The following is a 13990-nucleotide window of genomic DNA, read 5'->3' on the forward strand; positions in this document are numbered from 1 at the left end:
CCTGCCCCAATTTCAAACACTAATGAGTCCAGGGCATAATTGCTTTTAGGGCTTCCTCCTGTGAATCCTGAGGGAGAACTGGTTCCCCAGGGATTCCCTCCCGCCAGCCCCTCCCTCACATCCTAGCCCCACCCTGGGCTCCCTGTAGTATTTAAACGCTGAGGATGCTCCCAGCCTTAGATGGGAAATGAAATCCATCCTCATGGTCTTTGCTGTCATCGTTGGAGGCTGGCCAGGTCTCCATGTTTGCCTTAGGGCTTCTCTGATTTTGCTTCTATCTCCTTTCCCATTATCCGGGTTCCTGCCAGCACCGAAGGAGTTAACACTGCCAAGGCACCCCCCCATTCTGGCTCTTAGCTCCCTCCCTCCCTCCCCCTGCTTCCTCTCTCCTCCTCTCTCCCCTTCCCTCCTCGGCTCCAAGGCTCCCTCGGCCGCTGCCTTCTCCAACCCCCCTACCCCACTCCCCCGCCACGGCCCCTAGCCCCTGGCCGTTTGGCAAGACCCCTCCCTATCCCGGGGCTCCCCGAAATCCAGTTCCCCTCCCCCACCCCAGCTCATGCCCCAGCCCCCGAACTCCGGGGCTGCCAGCCCCCGGTTCCCCTGCCCCTCCTGAGAATCGGGGTGTGCTCCCCAAGCCCCTTCCCCTCCATTGGGGAGCCCCTTTTCGGGCCCCCCTCTCCTCCCTCCCACGCTCCCCTTCCCTTCTCCAACCCCCTCCTTCCCCTCTCACCCCTCCCCCCATCCTGGCCCCCCCTGCAAAAGTGGGGTGCGGAGGGGGGAGGGGTGAGAACCCACCGAGGGGAGGAAGGAAACTCCAATGAAGTCAGAGCCCCTTACCCGCCGCCGCGGCCAGGCCCCCCAACATGGACTGTCTCTGTATAGTGACAACCAAGGTAAGCATGATGGGGGGGCATAAACTGGGGAAAGATCATGAATTTGTGGAGAGGGGGTGGGCAGGCCTTCTCTGAGGCTGGGGGCTCTGGAATGAAGAGGATCAGAAGTAAGATGTGTTCCGGGGTCACAATTTAGTTTGGGGGTTCACCTCTGAGAAAACGCTGGGTTTGGCCACAGGTGCCCCCTGGAGTGATCCCTTTCTACCTATAGAGATGGAAATGTGGGGATATTCTATAGTTTTGCGGCCTGGTGGGTTTGGGGGTTCAGCAACATTTGTGGGTGACTTATTTAAGGAGAAGCCTGGCTCACATGGTAGTGTATGTGGGAAGGTGGGCTATATATGTGTGAGGGTTCCTTTTCTCTCCTGGGGGAAAAGCTGGTTTCCAGATGTCTTGTTCAATTTCGGGGAGGGGGTTTCCTCTTGGCATAGGGTAAAGGTTACTAATGGTGCCTGGTCTGGGGATGTCATCTTGGGGAAGGGTGAATCTTCAGGCTATAGACCAAGCCTCTTCTGGTATGTATGTTCTCTCTTGATTTGAGAGAACTCTTAATTTGGGGTCAGTTATATGGAATGGCTATAGTTAGGAGTTGTTGGGGGGCTGAGGCCTGAGACAACCCACCAGGTGAGGTTAGGATCTGGGGTACTCCATGGAGTACCCCTAAAAGGTTGCAGGCAGCTGAGGTTGTCAGTTTCCAAGAAGGATGGTGAGAGGTTGGGGAGAGAGATTTGAGGAAGGGGCAAGTAGATGGTGCAAAATTTGGCGGTGGCCCAATCAGGTGCCCAGTAGCCTCATCTCCTCCCACACTACATCTAGCCTTGGGAGAGTGGGAGAAGAGCAGATAGAGGAGACTGTTACCCCAGACACTTCAGATCAAGGTGGCGGAGGACACCTGGACGAAAGGGTCCCTAAGGACTTATGACCAAGGTTATGGAGTGAAGAGGGTATGCAGGGTGAGACCATGTGCAGGAGAAGGGCAGGGCTGGTAGCATGTGTATCTGTACAAGGGTGTCCCTGTGGTTGGAGCTTGGGAATGAGCAGATCTGGATGAGGAGTCCAACCAAGCAAGCTCCTAATGGGTTGCAGAATACCTAGGTCTTTGCTTCCAGACTCTAGGACTGGCAAGCTGGAGCCTGGTGTGTGTGTAGGGAGGCTTGGGCAGGTGGCAGGCAGCTGGGGGTTGGGGGGTGGGACAGGAAGTGGGGGCCGGGGGAGGCGGGGTCCAAGTGAGTCACAGGCTGGGGAGGGGTTATATTTAGTGGGAACTGCAGCTTCTCATGGGAGGATGCTGAGGACACACATGTTCCCTTGCCACAAACTCACACATGTGTGTACACATGTGTTGTGGCATGATTGAAAGAGACTGGAGCCTCCTGTCTCCATTTGGGCTACTTGCTTTCTTCCTCATTCTGTGGGGTTTCTTCCCCATGTCTGTGGGTTTCTCTCAGGTTGCTTCTTTATTCCATCTCATGTAGTTTTAGTAGATATTTTGTGCCTCAGTTCCTCTGGCATTAGGGTTTAAATATCTGTGAAATCTTGTGCTCCTTCTGTCTCCTGCTCCTTGGCCTTGGCTCCCTGGCTGGTGTTTCCTGTGTACAGATGTATATAGAAAGTCCATTGGAATGTGTGGGTTCTGCTTCTAACACGTGAATGCAAGCAAAGGTGAGGGGCTTGCTTGCATTGGCAGCTATTCTTGGTGGGTGGGTGGGTTTATTCATTTCCACCTCCAGACTAATTTCTTCCATGGAGCCCAGGGTGGAGCATCTCTGAAAGAAGGAGGCTTGCAGAGAGGATCGTGCATTCAGGGGTTTTATGATGCGATCAATGCGTGGAGACCCAGGCTTGCCACATTTCTTGGCTGGAAAACTTGCCAGGCTCTGGGATGAAGGGACTCCAACTCCCATAAGGCCTTGAGGCATAAGATCCCTCAGTGTTAAAGTGTTTCTAGCCTTAGGACTGTTGGGAGTTGTGGTTCATCTCTATCCAGGGCAGAGGAGGGTAGCCCAGGAGGAGCCAGCAGGGGGCACATGCCTCCTGCCCTTCAAACAGGCTGGGTGGGTTAGGGCGTGCTCAGGTTTTTTGGTCTTGAGCTCCCCAGCTCTGACGGCCCACCATCTTTAGTTGTCTATATTTATACACGCTTGCCGCAGTAATTTACAGAAAATGTATTCACTGCCTACTATGTGTTCGGCCCAGTGCTCTGTGAAAATTGCTTTACAGCTATCACTACATCTCACTCCATTCCTCTATCTCTGCCAGTTATCTCTGTCTCTGAGCATCTTTCTCCCACTCCGCCCCCGTCCCTCCCCCTTCTCCCCGCGCTGCTGCCGCCGTTACTATGGTAACCCGCGACGACTGAAGTTGCGTCGCGGACTTGAGGGCCGGGCGAGGGTGGCGGAGGGCGGAGCAGAACAAGTGGGGGTGGGGGTAAAGTGGGGAAAAGACGGCGGGTGTTGGTCAGGGCCCCGGAGGTGAAGCGGTTAAACCCTCTGGGTGGTCCTTATTGGGCAAAGCTAAGATGCCAGAGGCGGGGCTGTGTGGCCAAGGGCCGCATTCATTGGCCGGCAGGGGCGTGGCGGAAGGACAAGTGTGGGCGAGGCCGGGGGAGCGAGGGGCGGGAAGTGGACGGAGGCGCGGTCTCCTGGAGGCGGTGGGCGGGGCCTGGCGTACTCTATCCCAGGAGGCGGGCCGCAGCCTTCGGAAAGGGGCGGGCCTGGGTTACCTGACTGGAGACAAGGGCGGGGCTGACCTGGCAGGACTGTGCGTGGTTTCCTGTGCGGAAGGAGGCCGAATGTGAAGGGCTGTTGTCCAAGTAACTGTGGGCGCGAGGGTCTTTGGCTAGGGGAATCCGGGGGGTGGAGGTCTGACGTCTCAATTTTCCTAAGATGGAGGCCTGTTCACATTTCATCAGAGTACCCCTCCTACCTCAGCTCTCTGTTCCAGGGATACGGTTGCTAGGCGACGGCAAAGTCCTTGATTGCCTCGTTGCCTGGCAACGGGGAAACGGAAAATGGAGGGAAAAAAGGAAATGGGGGCTGAGGGAGGGTCTTAATGGGCCATAACGCCCACTTGTGGAGAAGCCAGGCCTATACATTTTACACTCTAGAAAGGAACTTCTGAGTATAGGCCGTTCTGCACTGTCTGAAGACCCAGGCAGTCTATCCAGATAGGAAACTAGGACATTGGGGGATCTTTTTTGGGGACCATGTAACATGCCTATCAACGTAAGAGCGAGATTCTAGAGAACGCATCCATTCTGCAGTGGCTGGGAATTTTATATAAGATGAACAGCTAGCCAGGCTCCAGTGGCTCAAGCCTGTAATCCTAGCTACTGAGAGCTGATGATTGAGGTTCAAAGATAGTCAGAGAAGGAAAGTCCGTGAGATTCTTATCTCCAAATAACTACCAGAAAATTGAAAGTGGCCCTGTGGCTCAAAGTGGTAAAGAGCTAGCCTTGAGCAGAAAAGTTCAGGAACAGTGCGGAGGCCCTGAGTTCAAGGCTAGGACTGACAAAAAAAAAAAAAGGAGTGGGGGGCTGGTTATGTGTCTTAGTGGTAGAGTGGTTGCCTAGCATGCATGAAGCCCTGGGTTCAATTCCACAGCTCCACATAAACAGAAAAAGCTGGAAGTGGTAGAGTGCTATCTTTGAGCAAAAAAAGCTCAGGGACAATATCCAGGCCCTGAGATCAAGCCCCAGGTCTGGCCAAAAAAAAAAAAAAAAAAAAAAGATGGACAACTAAATTGAAGAGACTTTTTTTTTTTTTTTTGCCAGTCCTGTGGCTTGAACTCAGGGCCTGAGCACTGTCCCTGGCTTCTTTTTGCTCAATTCTAGCACTCTACCACATGAGCCACAGCACCACTACTGGCTTTTTCTATATGTATGGTGTTGAGGAATTGAACTCAGGGCTTCATGTATATGAGGCAAGTGCTCTACCACTAGGCCATATTCTCAGCGCCCCCCTCCCCAGCTTCTTTTGCCCAAGGCTAACACTGTACCACTTGAGCCGCAGTGCCACTTTTGACTTTTGCTTATGTGGTACTGAGGAATCGAACCCAGGGCTTCATGCATGCTAGGTAACCACTTTATCACTAAGCTACATTCCCAGCCTCTTCACTGGTTTTGGTTTATTTTATTTTATTTATTTATTTTTGTTTTGGCCAGTCCTGGGGCTTGGACTCAGGGCCTGAGCACTGTCCCTGGCTTCTTTTTGCTCAAGGCTAGGTCTCTGCCACTTGAGCCACAGTGCCCCTTCTGGCCGTTTTCCGTATACGTGGTGCTGGGGAATCGAACCTAGGGCTTCATGCATGGGAGGCAAGCTCTCTTGCCACTAGGCCATATCCCCACCCCCGTTTTTTTTTTTTTTTAATTTACAATGTCAGTTGAATAGTTTATTCATTTCATTTTTTTTTTTTTTTGGCTAGTCCTGGGGCTTGGACTCAGGGCCTGTCCCTGGCTTCTTTTTGCTCAAGGCTAGCACTCTAGCTCTTAAGCCACAGCACCACTTCTGGCCTTTTCTATATATGTGGTGCTGGGGAATCGAACCCAGGGCTTCAGTTATACGAGGCAAGCACTTTACCACCATATTCCCAGCCCTTCACTGGGTTTTAAAAGCTGGAAAAGTGGGCGTTCAATAAGAGGATATTTGAAAGAGAAGCTTTCAGATTCAGATGTTTGGGAGACAAAGCCTCTGAAGAGTCCTGAGGCAATGGTTTGGGGGTATTCTGGAAGAGTTTGTAGGCCACTGTAAATGAAGTCCCAGTGGTATTTTGATGATTGTTTTTTGAGGCTTGAATATAGAGATGATACATTTGGAACAATCACCAGCAAAATTATAATTCAAAGAGATAATATGGAGATCTAGGGAGGGCAGTCAGAAAAGGGTGCAGTTTGAAACTTGAGGGGTAATGAAATTGAGTAAAGAAATGGATTTGAATAATTCAAAGAGATGGCAGTTTAATTTGGAGAGTCTTGCTCTAAGGTAGATTGAATAGTCTCTGAAAATGGGTTCCACTATGGGTTTGAGGACATGTATATTAGAAAGTCCTGAGAATTATTAGGTTCAGTAATTTGGACAGGGGACCCCAAATTTGTAGCCTTCTTATCTAGTTATAGTAGAGCAAGAGAAATAGTTTCATTAAATTCAAGGTATCTCTGAGAGGACTAGGGAACATGTATAATTTAGAAAGGTATGATTTAAGGGGCATATTAATTTCAGGATACAAGAAAGATCTCTGTGGTCCTTTAAAATTGAAGAAATATTGTCTGGTGATCAGGCAGAGCTGGACTACAGAGGAGAATTGTGCTGGTTAGAGTAAGAGGTATCTTGGAATCCGAGGGAATGCAGTTTATAGGAGCAGCCCGGTGGGAGCTGCTGGGAAAAGCCTATTGAGACCCCTTAGAGGTTCTAGTAATTGAAGAATCCATGCTGGCTCCTTCCTTTTTCCGGGGAGGGCAGTATTGATGGAGCTGTCCAGCCAGTGAGGTTTTGGAATGGTTAGAAGCTTGGTGATTTGGTGGTGGTGGAGGATTAGGTGGGATCATGGGTCTCTGCGAACCAGAGAATCATACTGTGGAAGATGAAGTCCGCAGAGAAACACCTGGAACCAGGGAAGTTGCTGGTTAAGAGGGTCTCCCCTCACCCCTCTCTCCCATCGTGACGCTCTTACTTACTGCGCAGGCGCCTCCGCCCCCCCCCCCCCCCCCCCCCGGCCGCAGCCTCCTGTCGCCGCGGCCGCCGCAGCCCCCGCCCCTCTGCCCCTCCCCCTCCCCCAACCCGGGACCCTAGCTACCCACCCACCCCCTCCCCTTTGCCCCCTCCCCTTCTCCATGTCCATGTCGGCTCGGAACAGATTCGCCTCCATGTGTCTCTGCGTGGTACGTGCCGCGGTACGGGATCCGGCCGCGCTCCCCCTCTTCCCGGACCCCCAGAATCTCAGCGTGTGAGCTCCAAGTGCTGTTGCTCTTCCCTCTGCTTGGTGCGGGGTCTCTGGGTTGCAACTTCTCGCGGACAGGAGCAGTGGGGTCGCCCCTCTAGTCGTCTACTTTAACTCACACCCCTCAATTTTGGGGTGCAAGCCGGGGTTCCAGGTCATTCTGTGCATCTGGTGCTTTGGAGGTTAGGAGAAGGGGGAAGGAACAACAGCGACTCTGTGTCCTCCAGGCCTTTCTCTTGTCTCAAGCCTTAATATATTGGGGGTGCAGACTTGTCCCAGTAGCATAGGAGCTTGTCATCCTTAAGGGCCCTGAATCCCAGTGGGCTAAAAGGGGGGGGGGGAGTCTTCCTTCCTTTCAGCTTTAGCTGCCCTATAATTTAGAGAGGTTCTGGCACCCCATCCCCCCCTCACTTTGCAGTTTCAAAATTCTCTTTTCTACCCATATCCCTCCACTGACCACCCCCCCCCCCAAATTAGGAATATGTCTAGGGACTAAACGTAGGCCCAGCATACTCCAGCTTCATTAGGGGAACTTTTTTCTTACTGTGTTTTTTATTTTCCTCACATAGTCTTCCAATCCCCAGATGCCATTTCCTCAGTTGCCTACATTCACTACCCTCCTCCCTGGGGGTTGGGCCTGGGAGAGATTGCTGTGATAAAAAGCTTACCTTCCTGTCCTATCTAGAATAAATGATGTATTGTACCTTTTCATCTTCCCATTTCCTCTGGTGCACCCTGAGAATTTGCCATCAGATTCAAGAACTTTCTTTGTGAGGTGGGATGAAGATGGGACATTGGGCTCAAATCCTCCTCCAGTCTCCAAAAGTTAAAACTCCCAAGTTTTGGCTCTGTTAAATTTCTTCCTTCCTTCCTCTGTCATGGGGCTTGAACTCTGGACTTGGGGTGCTGTCCCTGAGCTATTCAGCTCAAAGCTAGTGCTCTACCACTTGAGCCACAGCTCCACTTCCGGTTTTCTGGTGGTTAATTGGAGGTCAGCGTCTCATTCGCTTTCCTGCCCCAGCTAGCTTTGAACCGTGATCATCAGGTCTCAGCCTCCTGAGTAGATGGGATTACAGGTGTGAGCCACTAATGCCAAAGTTGGCCCTGTTAAATTTCTATTTCATGTATTTGGGGGCTTTATGAAATGAGGAGAGAGAGCTGCTTCCTCCCCTTCTTCCTGGAGTCCCCTGTGGAGGGCATTGACCCCCAACCTGTGCAGTCTAGGCTGAAGACCGCCTTGGGACATGCAATGAGCAACCTCTTCCTGTCATAGAACTGTTAATCCAAGAGAATTCAGTCTTGGAGGGGTGCTAGTTGGCCTATATTCCTTCCTCTTTTCTTTTACTATTTGTTCCCATGGTATTGATCCTGGAGTTCAATATTCTATTCTCTAAGTCTGTGGCCCAGAGTTAGGTCCTGGGTCCCATTTTACATGTGTGTGTTGGTACTGAGGCTGGAACTCAGGGCCTTCCACTCTTCTTTAGCTTTTTGTTTTTTCCCTCATGGTTGGTGCTCTACAACTTGAACCATCCCTGTAGTCCAGCATTCTGCTGGTTAATTGGAGATGAGAGTCTGGACTTTTCTGCCTGGGCGGGCTTTGAACCTATGATCTCAGATTTCAGCCTCCAGAGTTGCTAGGATTACAGGTGTGAGCCACCTGTGCCTGGATATCTATTTTTTCTTTTTTCCTTTTTGCCAGTCCTGGGGCTTGGACTCAGGGCCTGAGCACTGTTCCTGGCTTCTTTTTGCTCAAGGCTAGCGCTCTGCCACTTGAGCCACAGTGCCACTTCTGGCAGTTTTCTGTATATGTGGTGCTGGGGAATTGAACCCAGGCCTCCATGTATAGAAGGCAAGCACTCTTGCCATTAGGCCATATTCCTAGCCCTCTTTTTCTTCTCTCTCTCTCTCTCTCTCTCTCTCTCTCTCTCTCTCTCTCTCTCTCCTCTCTCTCTCTCTCTCTCTCTCTCTCTGTGTCCTAGGGCTTGAACTCAGGGTCTGGGTGCTGTTGCTGAGCTTTTCTGCTTAAGACTAGGGTTCTACCACTTTTGAGTCACAGTTCTGCTTCTGGTTTTTTTGTGGTTAATTGCAGATAAGTGTTTCTGGACTTTTCTGTGGGACTGACTTTGATTCCATGATCCTCAGATCCCAACTTCTGAGTAGCTAGGATTATAATCATGAGCCACCTGTGCCTGACTACTTGTTTTCCTTCTTTAAGACTCTTTAAACATATAAGGGTGCTTTTTATTTGAATTGTCTCTGTGTCCTAGCTTGAGAGTATTGATGTGGACAGGACCATTTTCATTCCCCCATCCTTTTATTGTATCCTTTAATCTTCAGTAAAATTGGCTTACATTCTCGGCCTTGATTCATCATTCTCAGAATTTCCAGAACCACTCTAGTATTAGGCATTGTCCTTCCTCTCACTTGATCTTTTTGTTGTTGTTGTTTGTTCTGTTTTTGTTGCCAGTCCTGGGGAATTGACTCGGGGCCTGAGCACTGTCCCTGGCTTCTTTTTGCTCAAGGCTAGCACTCTACCTCTTGAACCATTGCGCCCCTTCCTGCTTTTCTATATATGTGGTGCTGAGGAATTGAACCCAGGGCTTCATGTACACAAGGCGAACACTTTACCACTAGGCCATATTCCTAGCCCCTCACTTGATCTTTTAAATGTTACTCTCTAGATGTTGGGGTACTCTGCTTCTCAGAAACTTTTGGGAGGGGAATGCTGCCCATGTGCACTAGTGGGTGTATATTGTCTTCTTCAATCCCAGAGGGAGCCCTGCATCTGTTATCTCCTTCTCTTGTTCTGAATCTGGCTATGTGGGCTGTTCTGCTTGTTTGAGGGTTAGCTCCTGAGGGGCCCAGGAAGACAGAGGCAGATGTGAAGGCACCAGGCAGAGTTGCTGCCCTTGACTTCTATCTCCATCTGCCTTTTTCCTCTCTGCCTACCAGTTAATCTCCTTTCCTAATGTGTCACTATTAAGTTTGCATGAGAGGCCCTGGAGATGGCAGCTAGTTAGGCAGTGAGTCAGGGGACATGGCCTTTTACCCCCTCAAGGCCAAAGGAAGATGAGAAATTTATTCTTAGTCCCAGCATTCCCTCCTCCTTCTCTGTCAGGGGGGCTTGCAAGACATTCCTGTTCACCTCCCAAGCCCTCCTGCCTGTCCCTCCCTTTCTTCCCTATGTCATCTCTGTCTAGTATATCCGGATTAGCCGACTGGGCTGAGGGCTGTTGGAGGGTTGGGGCCATCTCCTGGGCCCTTTGCTGACTGACTTCTTGGGAACCAGCCAGGCCAGTGAAGGGAGAGCAGGGCAGGCCTTGACCTGCCCGGAACTGATGACAAGTACCTTTTAGTTGAAGGACCTGACTTTGGTCCTGTTTTTGGCATGTAAGGTACTGCAGAACACATTGTTCATGGGGGATAGACTGCAAAAGGGGAGATTGAGTTGGTAAAAGAAGGAGAGCAGAACAGGAGCAGCTAATGGAGTTTGGGGAGGACGTCTGGAACTTGGGAGTGCACTTGTGATGAGGGAAGGGAAGTTGGGGATGGGATGTGGGAACTAGGGGTACAAAGGTGAGGGGGCTAGAGCTTTTGAAGATGGAGGTGGAAGATGAAGGCCTAGGAAAGGGTGAAGGCAATGGATACAGAAGGGGGGGAGAAGGTAAGGTGGAATGCCAAGGCTCCAGAAGGTGAGGAGTAGAAGTAGGGGGATGGGGTTGAGACTTGGGGAGAGATGGGAGAGATGAGAGGTGCTGAGGGCCTGGCAGGAGAGGGGGCTGTCCAGAGGGTGGAGAGAGGGGAGCCAATGGGCTGGAGGAGAGGGAGGGGGAGGAGCTGGTCAGGCCCCAGGGCCTTCCGCACTGCACTGGCAGGGGAAGAGGAGCCTGACGGGTGGCCTGGAGCCCGAGGCACTGGACCCGCCTAGTGATGCCTCGGTCCCCGTCCTCAGAAATACCGCTACCAAGATGAAGACACGCCCCCTCTGGAGCACAGCCCGGCCCACCTCCCCAACCAGGTAAACGCCCCCGAGCTGGTGCACGTGGCGGAGAGGAACTTGTCCCACCTCGAGGCTGTCCACGGGGTCGTGGGCCACGCCCACCTCTCCCCCCTCAAGGTAGGAGACCCAGGCCCATGTGGCTCGGAGCCTCGGAGGTGCAGCAACCCCCCAGGGCCGGTAGGGCGACAGCTGTGGGGGAGGGCTGGGCCGGGGAGGGGGCCACCTAGGTCTTTGGCTCCTGGGGCCTGGGGGGTGGGGGCGTTTGGGCAAGTCCCTCTAAGGAGAAATAGGCCAGGCAGGTGGGAGTGGGATAGAGCCTAAAGCCAGAATGTATGTGTGTCCTTGCAAGTGTGATGTGTGAGCATGTTGAGATGTGTGGGCGCACCAGAATCCCCCCAGAAGCAAGGGCTCTCTCCTTCCTTCACACCCCCAATCTCCGTTTCTGTGTTCTATGTCCAGAGCTCTGTTCCAAGCGCCTGCTGCCCTCATTTGCTCTTGTCCCTACCCTGCCCCCTCTCCCCCCCCCCCCCCCCACCTCCGCCTCTGGGCTTGGCTCTCTCAGTCCCCAGTCTCCAGCTCTTTCCATCTGTCTGGCCTGACTTTATGTCGTCGTAGTTGGGCCTTCCTGCCTCTTCCCCTGCTCCAGCCTTTGCTCTCTTCCTGTGCTCCCTCCTCCTCCGCCACCTTCCCTCCCTGCTGGCTGGCTGGTTCTTGATGCTGTCTCTCTCTTCCTCCCACGCATGCCTCTCCTTCCCCCTCTTGCCGATCCCCCGCTCAGGCCTCTGCGGCCGGAGCAATCTTCTCCCTCCAGCAGTCAGCTCCTTTTCCTAGTGTCACCCTGCCCAGGTTCTCGCTTTTCTTCTACCTTCTGGGCTCACCTCCACCCTTCTCTCAACCCTTCTCTCCATTATTATTCACCACCACCTGTTTGCCCTTCTCTCCTCGGTGCTTACCAGTGTACTTTCCCTTCTCTGGCCCTAGGAGGCCTGTTTGTGAGACCTTCCACCCTCCTCCCCCCAGTCTTCTCTTCTGGGGACACAAGATGCCAAGGAATGGAGAGTACTAGTGAAGCTGTGAGCTTGAGGGGGGCACAGAGTAGTCAGAGGTGTAGGGCCTCAGGAAATGGGAGATTGCTGACATTTTACCAAGATAATGGGGAGGAGGTTTCTGAGCCAAGGGATGAGGCAGGGAGAAGGCTGCAGCAAGCTCTTGACTTGGCAGTGGCCTGAGAGGATTTGGAAAGGGTTAGCAAAAAGGTGCCGGGACAGAGGACAGACAAAGGATGAAACTGAAATTAGGGCAGTGCATTGAAATGGTTGATGAAGGAAAATGAAGCCCTGGAAATGGGAGTGGTACAGAGTATGTACAACTCTGTGGCTGCAAGGAGTGAAGGAAGATTCCAGATGCTTTTTGCAAGATGGGGCTGCTGTGTCCCTAGGAAGGAAGAAGACAGAAGGGAGGTCTGAGGGGGGGGGTATAGTGCAGTCCTGGGATCAGAGCTGGGGAAGCAGGTGGGAGACTTCCCCTAGGTGAGGGCGGGAAATTGCATGACAGGGTTTCACCTGGGACAGAACAAACCCCTGATTTTCAGAGGTGAGTGTGTTGAGAGAGAAGGCATATGGTTTGGGGATAGAATCTCGAGGATTTGCTGATGGGGCAAGGGGTAACAGTGAGGCTCTCTCTGGGGAGCCAAATTGGGATGGAGAGTGAGGACAGATGATAAGGGATAGGGCTGGAGGGTGGGATAGGGATGGTAAAGTAGATTAAGAATGGAGGCTGAGGTTGAGAGATGGAAACTGAAGGCTGAGGACAGGGGTCTAGGTGGCTGTGGGGTAGTAGAAATAATGATGAATAGGTGGGGATGAAGGATTGGGGATGGGGAAGATTCTAGGATCAAGGGTAAGGTACCAGATGGAGAATGAACTTTGGTGGAGATTTCTGGCCGACAGTATTTGGCTGTGATTTGGAGGGGAGGAAGGATGGCATTAATAGATACTTGAGTATGAAGCCTCTTACAGAGCCTGAAAATGGCTGTGATTGAGGAGTAGGAAAGGAGGGACCCTTTGGAGGGGGAAAGCAGAAAGTAGACTGAGGAATGTTAGCCCTTGATAGGCCCCAAAAACTTAAGCAGGAACTCGGTTGCATATCCCGGAAGGAGGCTCTTAGCAGCCTCCTTCTATTGCCATAGAGATGTGGCTTCCGTTGCCCTGGCAATTGGGGAAGCCCCTAGGACTGGCTGAAAGCTAGCCCCGCCCCAGGAGTCTAGAGACCCGGCAGCGTCCGGGCGACTGACGACTGACGTCAGGGATCTGGGCACGCCCCACCTTAACCCTTTCCTTTGTGAAATGGGAGGGGGGGCGAGATGAGCAGTCTGGGCCTTAGATTTCTTTCACCACTCCTTCCTGACGTCCCTGACACCGTTTGCACTGTAGGGTGAGGGTGCATGGTTGAGAGGAAGACTGATTATCACAGCATGCGCAGTGCCCAGGAATCCCTAAGGCCTGGCCATCTCAGGGACCGGCTAGAGAAGGGCGGGGCCCAGGGTTGGAGGGGCGGGACTAACGGTAGCCCTTCTGCGCTTGTGTCTGGCCGACCCTAGGCCACGCCTCCCGTTGTCCTGACGACAGGACCTCCAGTAGGTGGGTCTCCCCAGGTCTTGGCTGGTCTTAGATACCGTTGCTAGGCAACTTGGTCCCTGGAGGAAGGGGTGGATTGGATGGCGGGTGAGCGGGAGGGAGGGAGGGACCTGCAGCTGGGGAAACCCCGGATTCCCGTGCACAGGGTTTACAGCAAATAACATGAAGGTGAGGGTCAAATCTGGGGAAGATTACAAAGATACCTGGCTAAATATGAGGAGATAAGGACGGGGAGAGGAGAGAAGGACCTGGAGGACATGAACCTTAGGGTATACGTGTGTAGCACGTAAGGCATGTAACACCCTGTGGTGTTACATCCGGTGAGAATGCCCCCCCCACCATCTGCTGCTCCCCATTCCTTCTGGCTGTCTCTCCCTTCCTGCTCATACATCTTCCACATGCGTGAGGTGGGGGGGGGTTGAGCAGAGTTGGATCCATGCACATGTGCGTGTGTGTGTGATGTGTACTTTGGCTGGATCCTTGAGGGCAGCAGAGTGAGCTTTACTAAGTGGCTGAAAGGGGAGTCA

General features: G+C 52.5%; 1 protein-coding gene across 9 annotated transcripts in view; it reads left to right on the plus strand.

Annotated features, from left to right (window-relative positions):
• Positions 1 to 13990, plus strand: part of Dlg4 (discs large MAGUK scaffold protein 4) — a 30677-nt gene that overhangs the window by 524 nt on the left and 16163 nt on the right. For 2 of the 9 annotated variants that reach the window (XM_048365127.1, XM_048365128.1), the window contains exons 3-4: positions 309 to 893; positions 10780 to 10944. In XM_048365127.1, coding sequence (XP_048221084.1) covers positions 864 to 893; positions 10780 to 10944 — 195 coding nt within the window. In that variant the 5' untranslated portion in view covers positions 309 to 863. Of the gene's footprint in view, positions 1 to 308; positions 894 to 6726; positions 6781 to 10779; positions 10945 to 11161; positions 11901 to 13417; positions 13467 to 13990 lie in introns of those variants that run through there. The other 7 variants (XM_048365130.1, XM_048365131.1, XM_048365129.1 and 4 more) reach the window with 6 other exon arrangements.

The sequence above is a fragment of the Perognathus longimembris genome, chromosome 17 (genome assembly GCF_023159225.1).
Source record: "Perognathus longimembris pacificus isolate PPM17 chromosome 17, ASM2315922v1, whole genome shotgun sequence".
In the NCBI taxonomy this organism is placed as follows: domain Eukaryota; kingdom Metazoa; phylum Chordata; class Mammalia; order Rodentia; family Heteromyidae; genus Perognathus; species Perognathus longimembris.